An 18,387-nucleotide genomic window follows, 5' to 3' on the forward strand; every position below is an offset into this window, starting at 1 on the left:
CATCAGGATAAAATATAACTTTGGAACTAGGAAAAATATTCCAGTCAAGGTAACTGAAGGCAAAACACTGCTGTGATCTGGGTCGAACAAAAATTCAGACGCCGTTTTTAAGAAAATATATTGAGTATATGTGGCTTGTTATTTCATCAAATTAGAGCAAGATGTCCCAGGAACCCCTCAGAAGGGCAACTCTCGCTGCTTCCCCTGACACACACGTGAGGCTTAGCGTGTTCCCTGAGGTCGGCAAGGAGTCTCTCTCCCATCATCCACGCTGAGTTGAGTATTTCCCTTTCAGTTTCTATTCCAAAAATATGTACAGAATTCAAGATATTTAGGACATGGGTTTTGGCAAATTCCACTCTGTACGATTCCTTTTGTCTGTTTTGAACACTCGTGAAATACTCAAGAATAGACGAACGGCTTCTGTAAGGAGGGACTGGAGAAGAAGGACGACACCTTCACCTTGGTCCTCCCCTTGGATCTGGCAACCCTCCTGTGGGTTGTGCTGCAGAAGATTTTTTTGTTCAAATTGCATGTGAATTTGGATGGACAGGGCCAGAGTAACATAAATGAGATTAGACAGAACGATGTTGATAGTGATCTGGGGCACACAGGAGAGGGGACAGGCCACGGAGAGGGGACTTCCTGAGGCATGCAAGAGACCCAGCCTGGTCTCATCATAGTTTTAAGGAAAACCAAGGGAAGAATGTGTGGCTGGAAAGGAATACTCCATCCAGAGCATTTGCAGGGTGGTGGTGGTGGTCATGATCTGGAGAGCCCCTGAGTCATGGTTTGTTTAGGTGGTTGAAAAGACCAGATTTTTTCCTGAAATTTGAACTCATACAGAACATAAGTTGTTTCTTCAGTATCCTCGAACAGAGGGGTGAATCAGGAAGGGGAAATGCAAATGGCTTTCAAATTCTTAATGCCAAAGAGAATCGAGTGGCAGTCAGCTGGTGCCTCCAGTTTTTCAAAGCTTTTTATAATGTTCCCTGAGAGTCCCTGGCTCAACAAGAAAATGATGTATACACTAGAGATAGGTGGCTGAGCTCTGTGTACCAGGTACTCTGGTAAGCACGCGCAGGGCAGGGGTAGGAAGGAGTGGGGTGGGTACTGCAACGACAAAGTACAACGAGAAAACCCATGATCCTAGGGCATGGCCTCCAAAAGGAAACTCTCCGACAATGTACCCAAGTAGAAAAGGAAATGGCTGGGAAGCTACACAGCTGGAGCACCCCTAGAACATTCCTTTGTAGCCACAAACTCAATTTCAAGGCTACAAACTCTGCTCCTTCAATTGTCTTCGACTCTTCCCTCCGGATCCTCACCTCCAATCAGTTCCAGTTCCACCTCCAATCACCTCTCAATCAGGTGTGAGAAAATATATCTGTGATTCTTACTACTTCCCCCTAGATTTTCTTGTCCTCTGTGATGGCCCTTGTGTAGCCCCAGGGAGGCTCCACTAGCTGGGTCCCCCGGGACACCAGGGAGCCGATTTTGATGCGAGCAGAGGTCTTACCTGTGCAGTTCCCGCCGCTTCTGTCCAGTTCGTAGCCTATCTCACACTCACAGCGGAACAGGCCTGGGAGGTTGTGGCAAGTTCCAAAGACACAGATGTTTGGAAGGGAGCACTCATCAATATCTTGGGGGAGGGAGAAAAAAAGCAAAGCAGTTAATTTATATTTTTCTAAAAACACCTGCCAAATATCATTAGGCAACTAATGTAAATATTAAGAAAATGCAGACTACCTAACACAAATCTGGGCACTTCTCCTATAGACTTTTAGATGATTTGTCATACACAGGGAAGTCTCGTAGGTGAGAGGTTACTTTTCCTCAGTCCCTATTACATGCCAAGCAGCAGGCTGAGTATTTTACAGATACGTATCTCATTTGTAGTTTTCCCCGTAGGTCCACATCAGTTCTGTAAAGTAAGAGCCAAGCAAGCCACCTTACACTAGATTTGCGTGTGTTTTTTTTTAATCTATCTATCTAGTCACTGTTTTTGTTATGAATTAAAATTTCACAAGCCACAATGTCTTTTGGGGAACTGTCACAATTAGTTGCATAATCTCCAGTGTCCCTAGTCCTATGGCTTGTGTTTGCCTTTGTTGATGAAGATTGAAAAACCGCGCACGCTTCTTCCAGGCCTCTGTCTCTGCCTCCTGTTAACATTCTTCGTGTGCAGTTGACACATAGTCACATTTTCAGGCTTGAGACTAGCTTTAAATAGCCATGACCACTCCGCCAGCCATGATTTATATTAAGAACAAACAAACAAACAAAACCTTCCCTTATAGCAATAAGAGAAGCACAACTTTCACTGTGACTATTCATGTTACCAGAGGTGGCACAGTACCTGTTTTCCTTGGATCTTTGGAGTAACAAAAGTAAACAAGGCATTAGGCACATGATCAAGAGCATAATCTGGTTTCTTGACTCCAAGGAGTTTTATATCAAACTCTGCATATTTAATATAAACTGTATAAAGAACACCCAATGGTTCCATAACAAAGAAAAGTATTTACATAAAAATACGTGAGGGAATGAGTATGCACGTCATAGCTAATGACTGATTTTGAGTTCACGGCTTGTTAACAAGGAACAACTATTAACTAATACATTCATCAGGTCTTGTTTAAACTCCTACTGACAATCGTTATCATTTGTTTATTTCTACTGAAATCTTCTTCTCAATGAAGGAGAATGTGCTTCAATTTGACAAATGTGGGTAAACGGAAGAATCTTGTGTTTCCTAATGGGATCCAGCCTTAGCTAACAGGTTCCCAGGACTCTTCCTGTCTGACTAACACTTATCAGAATGACAGAGCCTAAAGCTGAGAGATACCAGGCCATATGGCAGTATCCCAAGCGTCCCCTATTGAACAGATTTGCAAACCTGTCCCATGTTCATATATGTTAGATATTTAGAGCAAATGTGAGACATACCATTCTATGTATGGACAAGACTATTTGCTCTGCTTTTATTTCTAGAAACCAAATTCAGTGGAGATTAAAACCTGTGTTTCCATATTTAGTGATAATCCCATAAACAGGACATTATCAGGGAACTTGCACTTTGAGCTCTTTTCCCCCTCAGTAGGGATAAATGGGTTGTGTCCCCCTCAGTAGGGATAAATGGGTTGCATCTCCCTCGGTAGGGATAAATGGGTTGCATCTCCCTCGGTAGGGATAAATGGGTTGCACTGAGTTAACCACACCTGGTTACCCTCACTGACCAATGGGTATACCCTTGCAGACCATACGGCCAAGGCTGGATGTACAGCTTGTGGCCAGTCAGCTGAGGTTTTCTATGCACCAAGAGAAATGGTCAGCTGGAAACCTAACCCCTCTACAAACTGAACTGACCAGCTTAGACATGAAGCTAAAACACACCTCAGTTAAAAAAAAAAAAAAAAAGCATCAGGAATGTTTAAATAACCTAATCTCATCAAGCCCGACAAGGCTCCCAGTGGCTTCCCCATCAGTTACCTTCACAGGCTTTCCCGTCAGCACTGGGCACGAAGCCCATGTCGCATTCACAGCGGTATCCTCCTGGGGCATTGAGGCACTGGCCGTTGCCACAGAGATTCAGATTCTCAGAGCACTCATCAAGGTCTACAGCCGGAAAGAAACACACGTTACTCTTCCTCGGTTAGGGGCTTTCGAATTCCTCAGGTCTAACAACTTTCCAGTGTGGCAATGTTTTGGCATAACTTCAATGTGACACATTTAAAGTCATTTATTTTTCTCTTTGGAAGGCTAATCTTGAATATGCAATTTACATGGGGCTGATTCAGAATCCTGAATAATGATTTACCCTGAATGAGGTAAAATGAATAAGCCGAAGGAATCATGCAAACCAAGGCCTGTTCAAGAAGGGTCATCCGCATGGAGGGCACACCCATGACGGGAAATGACACATCATGTTTGTGTCTATTTCTCAAGTTTCAGGCTTAGCTTAGATGGGCACCAAAAGTGCAAAAGAATGGCAACCATAGGGGAGAAGAAAAATTTCATCTGCTTAATCTCTACCTAGTTTTCTTGATAATCACAGGCATTTAAATATCAAACACATAAACCACACATGTCTAATACATGGAATTTGAATAGGTTCTCAAAATGATGGGAGGTTTTTGATGACAAAACATCAATAAGTTAGGCAAAAATGATTTCCTCTGAGATAAAACTTTCAGTGAATTAAAAAAAAAAAATTCCAGGTAAATCACTTAATGGGCCTTAGCCTCTATTGTGCTTACATGACTTTTTATGAACAAAGTGCTCAGGATAAATTAATGCTTTAAATTATAGGAACAGCTACACGACCTAATGGCCAATGGATCTTACTATTTTATTTAACTCCAGAGCTCTGATATAAAAAGTGCTATCTGTAAATACATGTTAAGTATACGTGTAATTTATGTAATGACAAGTCTAATCATGTATGTTTAAATGCGTATAGCAGTTTATGTTAATTCTATGACTATTAATTAGAGCCAAAAAGAAAATTTCATTCATATATTATTGCAAAACCAGAAGTGAATGAATTCCATAGCAGGTTTGAAATTTTTACTTATACCAATATGGAATGTTGATGATGATGATGATGATGATGGCCTGTTGGAGAAAAATATATACTGTTCTTCTAATCTAGAACATCTAATCCCTTCTCCTTATATAGCTTCCTTCCTTCCTTTCTGTGTTGTTACAGAAAGGAAGTCGTTGATGAGAAATAGGCAAAAAACATAAAGGCCAGGCATATAAAAAGAAGTATGATTTGTTTAAATTAAGGACATCATTATATACAGCTATATAATGATATATATGCCAATTGTAAATATTATAAGGCCTAGCTGACTTGAGGTGGAGAATGCTATGACTTTTTTGGTATCATGTTGTGTTAGAGCACAGATCACTGTAAATGATGTGATAATGGCACCTAAACATCTATCTATCTATCTATCTATCCATCTATCTATCTATCTATCTATCTATCCATCCATCCATCCATCTATGTATCTATCGAGAAGCTTTTGAGGTCTCCCTAATTGACTTGGTTCCAATTTTTTTTTTTTTTTCCCACAGAGCTCTAGTGTCAAATGATGAATCTTTTCTATTAAGTGGCCTAGTCTTCAAAAAAGAATTGCTAGCCTGTGAAATGTGGAATGCCTTGTTTCTCTGACTAGTGTCGACACATTTGTTTCTAGCGTGAACACACCTGTACAAGTGAAGCCATCGCCTGTGTATCCTTCCTTGCACAGACAGCGGTAAGATCCCATGGTATTCTTGCAGTCTGCATGCTGGCTGCACATATGGGTTCCATTGGAACATTCGTCCAGATCTTATGGAAAAAGGTTATATCGTTATTAACAGAAAGTGTGGCATTTAAAACCAATGATACACAAATTAAAATAACTTTACAGAATTAATATTTTCATAGGTGTAATCTATGCAGTCCTTGATAAGCAATCTCTGTTACTTTCCTACTCACCAGTGCACTTAATGCCATCTCCAATCCACCCAGGACTGCAGCTACATTTGAAGCTTCCTGCTGTGTTGGTACACACAGCATGTCTGCCACAGTTGTGTGCTCCAATTTCACATTCATTGATGTCTGGAAAAATGAGCAGCGATTTAGAAAAAGGCTCAGCACAAATGTCTTTTGGTTTTTAAAATAAGTAATATTCAAAAGTTGGCTTGCCTTCAAACTTCCCATGATATAGTATAGATTGGTTTTGCATCCATATATAAACTCTACATATATTAAACAGCTTTAAATTTCAAATTATAAAGATATAACAATATGATTGTACTAGCTACTATTAACTCTAATTATTTTCCATATTTTAATGTGAGTTTCCAGTCACTGCAAAGTGACCTTTTACAGCTGAAGACCATAAAAAATGAGTTGCTTAATTTTCTATGGTTTTAATACTCCTTGTCATATATTTTCTATTGCTAATATTTTTAGTAAGTGAACTATGGAGTAATGATGCACATTATTTTCATATCTTGTATAGACAAAAAATACAAACCTGTTGCCATGTTAGAAAATTTTTGCATTATATTCTATATATAAAATATATTTTATTCTTAAATTTAAAAGTTATTTAATTATGCTTTATTTCTATAAAAGCTTTACTTTAGGTATTGCTAATTTAAGCATTTGCAGGAAATGTTCCTTAAGGCAGTATATAAGCCATCTTTTCCCTAGCTTTAGAGTCCTAGCACATCGGAGAGCCTAGTTTCTTGTATATTTCATGTAAAACTCAAGTTAATCCAATGGGGATTTTGTCAGAATATAAGGAGTACCAGATTAGGGTCACATTACTAAAAGACTCCAAATTTTCCAAAATGCTCTATTCTCCAAAATTTCATTGTCAACTTTAGCCAAGATAAGACTCTCTAATATAAATATGTTACAGAAAAGAATATAAAGTATTAAGTGAAAATTTCCTGAGATGAGCCTATTCTATAAAGGGTTACCCTCATAATCAACTTTGTCATTAACTAAGAACAAAAACTCATAAATATGGTACTCTATATGGAAATCAATATCTAACACCAATCTTAGGTCAAGAAGAACAACTTTGCCATACAAAACACTGCAAGAATTTCCAGTGAACACTTGAATAGTGGCGTGAAAAAGAAACTGGGTAAGTAATTCATGTTTGCCGTTTTGTTTACTTATGAAGCCCAATTAAACGATTTGAAAGTGTTTGCAAACATGCCCCCTCCCCTCCCTTCCCCTCCCCTCCTCTCCCCTCCCCTCTCCTTTCCTTTCATTTCCTTTTATGGAGTTTTGCTCTTGTCGCCCAGGCTGCAGTGCAATAGTATGATCTTGGTTCACTGCAACCTCCAGCTCTTGGATTTAAGCAATTCTCCTGGCTCAGCCTCCCTAGTAGCTGGAATTACAGGTGCCTGCCACCACGCCGGCTATTTTTTTTATTTTTTTATTTTTAGTAGAGATGGGTTTTCACCATGTTGGTCAGGCTGGTCTTGAACTCCTAACCTCAGGTGATCCGCCCACCTTGGCCTCCCAAAGTGCAGGGATTACAAGTGTGAGCCATTGCGCCTGGCAGAGCTTATTTCTTTAGTCATATCAGGATTTTATTCTAAGCCTTGCTTTATGGAGTTCCCAAAATATTGGTGAATATTAAGTGACTTATAGAAATACTCACTAATATCTTCTACTAAGCATAATTTTCAGAGATGACCACAACCTATTAATCTAGTAATTCTGTAATCTTTTTCTTTCCAATTTTCTAATGACCAAAGGTACTCTTATTTTATGAGTATTATCATTTTCATATGGCTTTTTACCTTCCATGTTTAATCTTGCAATTAAGAAAATGATCATTTCTTTTTAAAGGACAGTCTCTTTTAAAAATCATCAATAATATGCTAACAGAAATTTATAATTTAAGAAAGTGTTTTCAGTTTTATGGCAATGTTTTCAAGGTGAAAAGAAACTATATTTACAAGAGGCTGTGTATCATGGGCTTTCGGGTAATAGGAGAGAGTAACTCAGAGGCCAATATTCAATTCTCCATTTTGTGAATATTTGTATAAGTTATTATCTCAATGCTTTACATTCCCAGTATGTAACAATTGGAGAGACTTCAAGCGGTCATAAAGTATAAAAGCATCTCCAAATAAAAGGTTTTTGCATGTGGGTGTGTGTGCATGTATGCACCAACCATTATTCATTAATTGTTTCTATGGCAGACTTGGACTGTAATTCATCATAAAAGCAAACAGAAGGGGAAAGTGAGCCATAAGGAAAACAAGCAAACAAAAATGCTGTATTGAAACACTCTTCAATAATGTGAAGGAAACACAGTATATGTTTGCCAAAAATCTCTCTTTCTGTAAAAATGTTCTCTTTCCTGCACAAGTTCACTGCAAACAGAAAATTCCTTTTTAAGATTAAGAATAGCATAAGCCAAGAAAAGCAAAGAAATTCAAATTTAAAGGTGACACCACAACCTTCTCAACCTCACCAAACCTTTGTCACAAAGACTCAAAGGTCCTCTTGCATGGCTGTCTTGAAGGGTAAGGGTGCGGTGTGAGCAGATCCTGCTCACAGGCTCTGCGTATGTCCCATGCAAGTCTGATATCCAAGTACGGGCTTGTGCTCGGGGCTGCTGTGGCCTCCTCTTACAGTCACACAGGGAGAGGCTGTATCACCCACACAAACACCTGCCTTCCCCGCCATCTGGGCATCCGTCTCCTGGATTCTAACCTGGCAGAGCTGTGCACTGCAGAAACTCCTTGATTAGGCATTGGGGAAGAGGGCGTTACCATGAATGGAGAGGCCAAACGTGAAGGCTACTTGGATTTCTTAATTTGGATCCAAATTTGAGCCAACACTATTAACTGAACACCCATGGAATTTTCAAAGGCTGACAACCAGCGAAGGAAAATTAGCAGTGATAAGAAACTGGAAGGAAATGAACACAAATTCTCACTGACTGTTGGTGGCTGAAATATATGATTCTCTCCTATGGACCAAGACCCACCAGAGACATTTCTTTTGTGAAAGGAACCAGCTAGTTTCCAATAGAGAATTACCCAGAAATCCTGCTATTTTAACTGAAAACAAGTCTGATTTAATTCCACTTAATGGTATGCTTGCTTTATTCATGAACTAAGTAAGCACATGATGGGAGGCAGGGTCTTAAAATTAGCCTGTGAAAGCCAGGACCACCCATCAAAGATGACACCTAGCAGGGCCTTAATTATGTAGAACAGGCAGCAGACGCCTTACATTGGGTCACAGAAAAATTGTAATCCAGCCCACTTAAGCCAAGGATAGAAAAGCTGTGTTCTACGTTTCAAGCAAATGTGTTCTCTCTCCATTAAATGGAACTTTCCCCCTTGGCAATACCCACGGTCTGAACAAAGCTTAAGGAGTAAAAAGAAACCCTTAGCATCTGTGTGGGCTGGGAATGTAAGTCAGTGGGTGGATTCTGAACATTGCTAAAGTGATTGGGGGAAAAAACATGTTTATTTGTTAAAATGGAAACACTCAGTAATGACAGGGAGCCGAAATATTCAGACAAAACTGTAATGGAGCCCAGAAACAAAACTGCCTTATGAAATAGCATACATATTTTCATAATTCTTTTCATTAAACAATAATCTAAACAAATACATAGATAAATAAGTAGACATATTCCTTTTGTCTGCTTGTTTATCCAATTAGGCAAGACACATATCTCTACTTACATTAGTTGCCTGGAACATTATAAACAAAGCCATCACCAAGGTAACCTGATGGTGTTCTAAGTTGTGAATGACACGAATTTTAAACTAAAAGCAGCTAAAAGAGCCTTAGTGACATGGGATTCAAAAAACATTTTGCTCCAGATTTTTAAAAACATGTTTTCAAGTATACCAAACTTACTGTTTGGTTAAGCCATTTCCAATCAAATGTGATGTCCTTCCACAGGTCAGGGCTGTTACTCACCCAAGGAGAACATCTGAGTAACTGCAGAGCACCCTGGTGATTTGTTCAAGAGCATGAATGAGATTTACTAAGAACACAATTCAGGGTACTACTTTCCTTCAGATGAGACTATCACATGTCACGTTACTCTGGTATCAAAGAGGCATACAACTCAAGTCTTCCCACGTGCTAGCTGGATTTTATCAAACTGGCAAATCATTTTAGTCTGTAATTTTTAAAACTGGAGGAAGAGCTCAAGTGTTTCTTTGACTTCAAATCTATGTTCATGTGCTTGACTCAAAGGCTGCTGTTCTTTTTTTTTTTTTTTTTTTTGAGACGGAGTCTCGCTCTGTCGCCCAGGCTGGAGTGCAGTGGCCGGATCTCAGCTCACTGCAAGCTCCGCCTCCCAGGTTCACGCCATTCTCCTACCTCAGCCTCCCGAGTAGCTGGGACTACAGGCGCCTGCCACCTCGCCTGGCTAGTTTTTTGTATGTTTTAGTAGAGACGGGGTTTCACCGTGTTAGCCAGGATGGTCTCAATCTCCTGACCTCGTGATCCGCCCGTCTCGGCCTCCCAAAGTGCTGGGATTACAGGCTTGAGCCACCGCGCCTGGCCAGGCTGCTGTTCTTAATGTAAAGCTGGTGTCACTTCATGCGACTGTAGTGCACAGCTCTGTCATCATGGTCTTAGTATCTGTGCAAATTCAACTACGAAACACAAGCCTCTCTATATAAAGAGGAAGATTTTCCTTCTTTAAACTGATTTCAAGCATGAATCGGTAAACAGTAGCATAAAATTTTTGCTAGACTGTTACATTCTCAAATGAAACAAAATAATGGACAATAGATAAAGACTAGAAGCAATGGCTTTCATTAAAATGGCCTCTAGACACTGTGTCTACGTTTCATTTAATTTGACAATGGCTTTTATTTATTGACCAGCACTGCGCCAACAGCATTGTATACGTTATATCTAATGTACCTAAAACTACATTAAATAACATGAAAATTTAAGCTTTCTTCAGGGTAAAGCCTAAAATAATCAGCCACTACACATGACCCAGTTAGTTAGAATTTGGAGCACTGAATTCTAGAGACCTCTTTCTTACAGGGAATGAAGGCTGTTCCATGAGATTAACTTCTCCTTTCTTTTTTATTTTATTTTATTTTATTATTTATTTATTTTTATTATTACACTTTAAGTTCTAGGGTACATGTGCACAATGTGCAGGTTTGTTACATATGTATACATGTGCCATGTTGGCGTGCTACCATTTGACCCAGCCATCCCATTACTGGGTATATACCCAAAGGATTATAAATCATGCTGCTATAAAGACACATGCACACATATGTTTATTGAAGCACTATTCACAACAGCAAAGACTTGGAACCAACCCAAATGTCCATCAGTGACAGACTGGATTAAGAAAATGTGGCACACATACAACTTCTCCTTTCTTAAGCATCACTGCCTCTGGGTCGAATTTCAATGTGCTCAGCTTAGCCAAACAATGGTATTATCCTCTTATTAGTTAAAACATAATACAGAACTATCTTACGTTTCTTTTCACTACTGCCAGACCATCATCCCTGACCAAGTCCTATATTTATAATGGAAGCTAAAAATAAAGCTTGAACCATAGACACACAAAGCTAAGCACCATTTGTACCGAGAAGCCACATGGGGAGTTGAGAGTTTAAACACTGTGCCATTTATCAGAATGGACCCCTAGCCAGGCTTCATGTAAGGAGTAGCATAGTGAAAATGAAAACATTCCAGCTTCATGCTTCTTCTCATAATTTGGCTAGCATCTGTTATTTCTGAACCAACAATAATATTATTGCCCTTATCCTACATATCAATAAATGTGAAATAGCATTATTGGCCAGTTTGAAACAATAATAAATATATTTTGGTGTTTTCTTGAAATATGTTGACATAATTAAGAGGAGGAGCTGCACATTTGCCACACGGCCAATCTGCAAATATTTTAATGTTTGTTTTAAGTCATAAGAGCTTGCCAAACTGGTTTTTGGAATTAAAGACTGTTATTTACAAAGAAATTATTCAGTTACCTAATTCAAGCTCACCATGGTTTCCACTATGTTTTAAATTATGTTATATGCCATAATCTGTTAAATTAATATAAGTAACTAGAGTAAAACTTTATCATATCATTCCATGGACTTAATGTCATTGCCTCATATTTGAAAATACCAACTAAACACTTATAAACTGAACACAATGTCATTACCACAGAGTAACTTCTTCCATTTGGCATTTAATAGGATAGTCTCCTACAAATATTGTGAAAACATTTTCTCATGTGCTATTGGTAATAGACAAACAACACTGCAAATGGTTCCATTATCACTTCGTAAGATTTGCTAAGCCCCACGAACGAAGATTCACTGGGACTAACACAACTTAATACATCAAAAGTGCTCCTAGTGAGAATTGATGAAATATATGAATTGTAGGATGTGTTCCTTTAAAGAGCAATTCCAGTTATAAACCGTAATGTAAATGAAGTGTTGGCAAAGGAGGTTATTGGAAAAGGCTTGCTTCGGTAAAGGACCATGAATATTTGGTAATTAGCATGTTCGGTAATTTGATACGAAAATGTGATTTTTAACTTCATAAAAAATGTGTTATTTACAGTGTTAATTTATTCAATACACCTTTCTTCCCCCAACAGGTCAAGAAAAAACCTTCAACTTGGATCCAATATAAATGATGACAAGTGTCAAAGAAGTGGTAGCTAAATTAATGAAAAATGTTATGCAAAATGCTTTTTAATGTAGTTAAAATGTATGAGTTTTAAAACATGTATCAATCTATAATTACGACACCAATCTCTTAACTACTTAATATTTTATTGTTCTACTTGAACAAACACACCTGTACAGCCAGTTTTTCCTTTTTTGCCAGAATAGCCCATATCACAGTGGCAGATAAATGAGCCTTTCGTGTTTTCACAGGTTCCACTTAGGCAGATATTTGGATTCAGGTCACACTCATTGACATCTGTAAAACATAGATATTATTAATACACGTAGCTATTTGATATCATTGCGTACTTTCCCCCCGAGATAAAATAACTATGACAAATAAATTAGAAAAGGTAAAATGCTCTCACTCAGAAAAACACTGTTAAATTTTAGAGGCCAATTTACATTTGCGCTTCATTCTTTACATTGTAAGCTCATCATTCACACTGGCTTTCATCTGGCCCATAAGCAGCCGGCCAGGTAATCAAACAAACGGATGGACTCTGTGCTGAGTTTAGAGCTCGTTTATGTGACAGTCTAGAAAACTTTTTAGAACAGCATACTTTGTTGCAGGATGAAAAGTTTAATTCAGTCTGCATGATGCTAATAATTTAGTTTTCATATTTCGAAAGAAAGGATAGATGAACTGGTTGCCTTAGTGTAAGCAGTTACGGATTTCACTTCTTTTCCAAATTAAAAATTATTTATTTTTTATGATATTCATTTTAATTTCTAGGACTTCCAAAATTTTCAGCAAAGGCTTTCAGAAGATAAATGTGATAAAAATTTAAATATAATCAATACTAGAGTCTTGCTTCTGGCCAAGATAGAATAACAGGGATTAAAATTGCATTCTCAAATGAAACAACCAAAAAGTGGACGACAGATACTTTTAAAAATGGTTTTCTAGACATTGGACATTAGGCCACAAAGGACAGTGATCCCTGAGAGAAAGAAAACAAACGAGGTGAATTCTACAATTGCCCCAGATTACTGAAGAGGGGAGTTTTAACTCCATGGCATAAGGCGGGGGTACCAGATGGAACCAGGCAGTGTCCCTGAGTTGAGGAGATGAATCTGGGTATCTGGAAGGCTGAGGTAGTTAGGGTTCATAGGGCAGAGTAAAGGACAGGAGAGAGAGCTACACAGAAGAAAGCAATGCCAGAGACCTGCCAAGAGTCTTCCTCAAGCATTCAGATGAGTAGTGACCAGCACATTCATGTAAAGAAACAAATTACTCAAGGCTGGGGAAAGCACTCCCCAAGAAAATGAGAGGGAAGAATCCTCAAAGTTCACAGGGGCTCTGGAATTGTGCCTGTTCCCACTAGTCAGACTGGAAAACCTCATAATTCACAGGGAATCGGGTAGAATATCCAGAAGGGTCTTACTTCACTAACAGAGCAAAATTACCCCCTAGACTAACATAGCTTAAAAGCTTAAAAGCAAGACTTTGAAAGGGATCTATGTGTTTCCAAGTAATTTATACCTCAGAACCAAGTTCAAAAATATTTCTAGGAATACAAAAATATCTAGCACTCAGCAAGACAAAATTTACAATATCTGGCATCCAATCAAAAATTACCAGTCACTCAAGGAAGCAGGAAAATATAACCTAAAATAAGGAAGAAATTCAATTTATTCAAATGACCCAGAACTAATGCAGATGATAGAATTAGGAGACAAATACACTAAAAGTTATTATAACTGCATTCTGTGTGTTCAAACAGCTAAAGGAATTATTGAACTTATTATGCAGAGACCCAGAAGATATGAAAAAATACCCAAGTCGAACTTTTAGAGGTGAAAACTACAACATCTGAGATGAAAAATACACTGTACGTGAGGAAAGTCAGATTAGATATCATAGAAAAAAAGTTTATCAAATTTGAAGGCAGAACAATAGAAACTACACAAAACAAATAGATGAGTTCTAAAGTTTACTGCATTCTTGTCAGAGGTCAATTTTGTTTGCCTTTAGTCAAGCATTTAAAAAGCCTACACTCTAGTCACAACAGAATGAGGGTTAAGTGGACAAAAGTAACCGATAGGCATAAAAAAAATGTCCATCTGGAGCTGACGAATGGTCAGTCAGTCCACATAACATAGCTGACAAGAGTACCATTTAATAGTCACAAGAAAGCTCTCTTTGGAATGCTGGTTAAAATATGAGTATTGTGCCCCTAAATAGCCTTACTTTTCCTATGGAATCTTTCTATCAATGACCCAAACTAACTTTATGTAATTTAACAGTGCTTACAACTAACAAGACAACATGAAACATTCTGTTTTTTTTGCTTACCGACACAAGTCTTCATGTCTTCAGATGCCATGAATCCATCATAACACAAGCACCTGTACTCTCCAGGGATATTTGTGCACTGACCACCATCACAGATATTGGGATTATCTTCACACTCATCGATGTCTGCAAAGAATGAAACCAACAACCACAGGTTGTTGATATTGGTTCCATTATTCATGGAGAAAACATTAACTGACCCAAGCCAAATAAACTTAGCCTACTAGCAAATCCAAATGAAGCTTTGCATAAATTAGTCCATTGGGCTATCCTTGGTAAAAAAAGGAAAAAATAATTTTCAATATTTATAATATACTGTTCAAGGGCAAAGTCCACACCTGCTTAAAAGGCTTTTATTTAAAATCTTTATCTCATTTAATTTACCATTCAAAAATCATTATAAATCTTATTTTCCTTATTGTCAAATTATAAATGCCTGAAGTCTATCAAGTGTTTTAGCAATATTTTAAGGTAAGAAACACTTGAAATAACCATACCTACTTAGATGCTCTTAGTAATAATATTTACTTTCAACAATTTTTTTTTTTTTTTGAGATGGAGTCTCACTCTGTTACCAGGCTGGAGTGTAATGGCGTGATCTTGGCTCACTGCAACCTCCGCCTCCCGGGTTCAAGTGATTCTCCTGCCTCAGCCTCCCGAGTGGCTGGGATTACAGGCATGTGCCACCACATCCAACTAGTTTTGCATTTTCAGTAGAAATGGGGTTTCACCATGTTGGTCAGGCTGGTCTTGAACTCCCAACCTCAGGTGATCTGCCTGCCTCAGCCTCCCAAAGTACTGGGATTACAGATGTGAGCCACCGTGCCTGGCCTTATTTTCAACAACTTTTATAGCCAAATTTATATCTAGATTTTTAAGGGACATTTTTCTAGGTCAGTAAAATAATTTTGGCTCCTAAATCCAAATTCTCTTCTTAAGCCAAGCCAAAATCAAAGCCTATGTTATTACCCACTTTGTTTCTCACCTCTACCTGGCTCATAGCTCTCGCAGCCAGGGTGATACAAAAGGAAGTGTAAATTAGACCACTGGTTCTCAAACTTTAGCATGCATCCAAATCATTTGGAGAGCTTGCGAAACACAAATTACTGAGATCTACCCCAGTAGTTTGTGATACAGTAGATCTGGAATGGGGCCTGAGATTTTACATTTTTTAACAAGTTCTCAGGTGATGCTGTTGCTGATGGTTCAAGGAATAAACCTGGAGTTGCACTGAATTAGGCCAAAACATCAAAAGTCTGGTCAATGAAGGAAAATGTATTTTATATTCCACTTATTATGTGCCAGGTACTATGGTAAGCTCTGTAAATACTATTTTATGCAGGCAATTTGAACTCCGTTTTATAGATGAGGATTCTAATACTAGGTATCTTGATCAAGGATACAGTTAAAATATATGACAAACAAGGGTTTGAACTCAAGCCTGCTTGACTCCAAAGCCTGGGCCCTAAACTACTTTACTTAGGAACCTACTGACAGATTCAACTTGAGGCTAGAACCTACTCACCGGTGCATGATCTCTGGTCAGGCATTAGTGCAAATCCCGGCTGACAGCTACATTCATAGCTGCCTTCAGAGTTTGTGCAGAAGGTTTCACAACCACCATTCATTATGCTGCATTCATCAATGTCTAAGAGAAAGGAAAATAAAATCACCTTCTGGTATGGTTTGGATGTCTGTCCCCTCCAATACTCACGTTGAAATGTAATTGCCATTGTAACACTATTGAAGAGGCAGGACCTTTAAAAGAGGCAATCATCCTATGAGGGCTCTACCCTCATGGTGGGATCAGTGCTGTAATAAAAGAGCAAGTTCAGCCCCCTCTTACTCTCTTTCACCCTCATGCTCTCTGCCATGGGATAATGTAGGAAGAAGGACCATGCAGAATCCTGGCATCTTGATATTGGATTTCCCACCCTCCAGAACTGTGAACTAATAATTTCTGTTCATTATAAATTACCCAGTTTCAGGTATTCTGTTCTAGTATCACAAAAATGGGTTAACACACCTCCCTCTGTGTTTATGGGCATGGCACATTTTTAAAGTTTCCAGGCATAGGTCAAAAAAAGGGGGAAAAGCACTTTTTAAGGCAATTGGCAGTCACTGTTTGATTCCTTCAACAAACATTAATGACATACCTACTATGTGCTAGAGATGAGAATCTAATAATGAATGGGACAGACACAATCCATGCCTTAGAGATGAGAATCTAATAATGAATGGGACAGACACAATCCATGCCTTCAAAATGATTACACTGCGGCCAGGAGACAGATGAACAATTAATTGCACCATGCATGATGTGCCATTTGCAATGCAGGAGAAGTATTGGGTGCTAGGAGAACACATCTCAGTTATGATAATAGGCACGTGGATGAAATTCTCTTAGTCACAGATTCACTTATAAACTTGAAATTCAGTTTGATTGGCTGAGGTTCCAATCTTTTTCAATAACCTGAGTTGAAGTTCTGAGTTGTCCTGGGCCATGTTTCAGAAAAATTTGGGCTGATTTATGGTTTTGGGTGGAAACCATGTGAGACTTGGCAGTTCCACATGGTGTACACCCCAAACCAGGCAAAAACTGGCAGTTTCTACAAAGTTTCACTTTGACTCGGGGCACAATAAAGCCACAGGACTGTCTGTGCCACTCTTCACAGCACGACTAAACCTACAGAGGGCTGACCACAAAGCAAAATTCTTGTCCCACAAAAACCCATCTTTAAGGAGTGCCAGGCATAGCCTCAACTGCAGTGTAAGATATGAACATTCCATGGTCTTCTTTCCAATAGCTATTTTTTGAAATCTTTTAGCCGATCTAAACCGCCTAAGGGCAGAGATTTCACCTCAGCTTTTTTGTCTTTTCCACAGCACTCACCGTGTTTAGTTTATTTCAGGTGGTCAGTTACCATTTGTTAATGTGCATTGGTATGCGTGTGCGTAGACAAAGCACATGCTACCACTGTTCCCCATCCAAACGGCATGGGTCAAATTATGCTTATTAGAGCTAAAACATCCTATGTCCTTCATTTAACTGACTCTTTAAACAGACAATGGAGATGAGATCCAAAGATCGTGAGCCACTATAAAAAGAATATTGCAGGGAAACAAGAAAGATAAGTAAAAGTAGTGATGAAAACAAAACTCAGAGTACACTGAGTGTTTTAGGAAGAGATGAAATAAAATAAAATAAAATAAAATATAGAACTTACCAACACAAAATAGCCTATCGGGAGTTGAATGGTAGCCAGGGTTGCAGGTACACTGATACTTCCCTATGAGGTTCACGCAGCGGCCATTGGGGCACAGGTGCGCACTCAGCTCACACTCATTGATGTCTGTTGGGAAAATAAGAAGAACAAACACCCAAACATAAGCTTCCGACTCCGGCAGCGATGTCGTTCAAACAACTGACCTCAAGTCAATGGTGTGAAAGTCTCCCTCCTTACCGATACACGCAGAGATGTTGGGGGACAGCTGATGGCCAGGCGGGCATTCACAGCGGTAACTTCCCTCTGTGTTATGGCAAACACCACCTCGGCACAGGAGAGGATCTCTCTGACACTCATCGATATCTGCGAAATGGAAATGACCACGTGAAAGGTGGAGGCCTCATCTCCTCTACCAGACCAGAGCACCCTCTCCCCCGCCCGTTGCTGGGTGTCCATCTTGACCTCCTTGTCTCAAGGTGGGACAACTCTCTGGTGCTATTCATGCACCAGAGCTTCCTGCAGGATCAGACTAAAGCCAAAATGCAGCCAAACTCTTGGTTTATTTTCTCCTCCTGCACTACCCTGCTTTCCTCACTTCCTGACAAGCACCTTCTGAGAGAACTTGCTCACAGAAAG

General features: G+C 39.0%; 1 protein-coding gene across 2 annotated transcripts in view; it reads right to left on the reverse strand.

Moving 5' to 3' along the window:
• Positions 1–18,387, reverse strand: part of FBN1 (fibrillin 1) — a 245,476-nt gene that overhangs the window by 68,119 nt on the left and 158,970 nt on the right. For both annotated transcript variants that reach the window (XM_025389802.1, XM_025389803.1), the window contains exons 28-36: positions 17,989–18,114; positions 17,752–17,877; positions 16,050–16,172; positions 14,525–14,650; positions 12,356–12,481; positions 5,492–5,614; positions 5,219–5,341; positions 3,493–3,618; positions 1,520–1,642 (exon numbers count right to left, since the gene is read on the reverse strand). In XM_025389802.1, the coding sequence (XP_025245587.1) occupies positions 1,520–1,642; positions 3,493–3,618; positions 5,219–5,341; positions 5,492–5,614; positions 12,356–12,481; positions 14,525–14,650; positions 16,050–16,172; positions 17,752–17,877; positions 17,989–18,114 (1,122 nt within the window). The remainder of the gene's footprint in view (positions 1–1,519; positions 1,643–3,492; positions 3,619–5,218; positions 5,342–5,491; positions 5,615–12,355; positions 12,482–14,524; positions 14,651–16,049; positions 16,173–17,751; positions 17,878–17,988; positions 18,115–18,387) is intronic.

The sequence above is a fragment of the Theropithecus gelada genome, chromosome 7a, assembly GCF_003255815.1.
Source record: "Theropithecus gelada isolate Dixy chromosome 7a, Tgel_1.0, whole genome shotgun sequence".
NCBI lineage: Eukaryota > Metazoa > Chordata > Mammalia > Primates > Cercopithecidae > Theropithecus > Theropithecus gelada.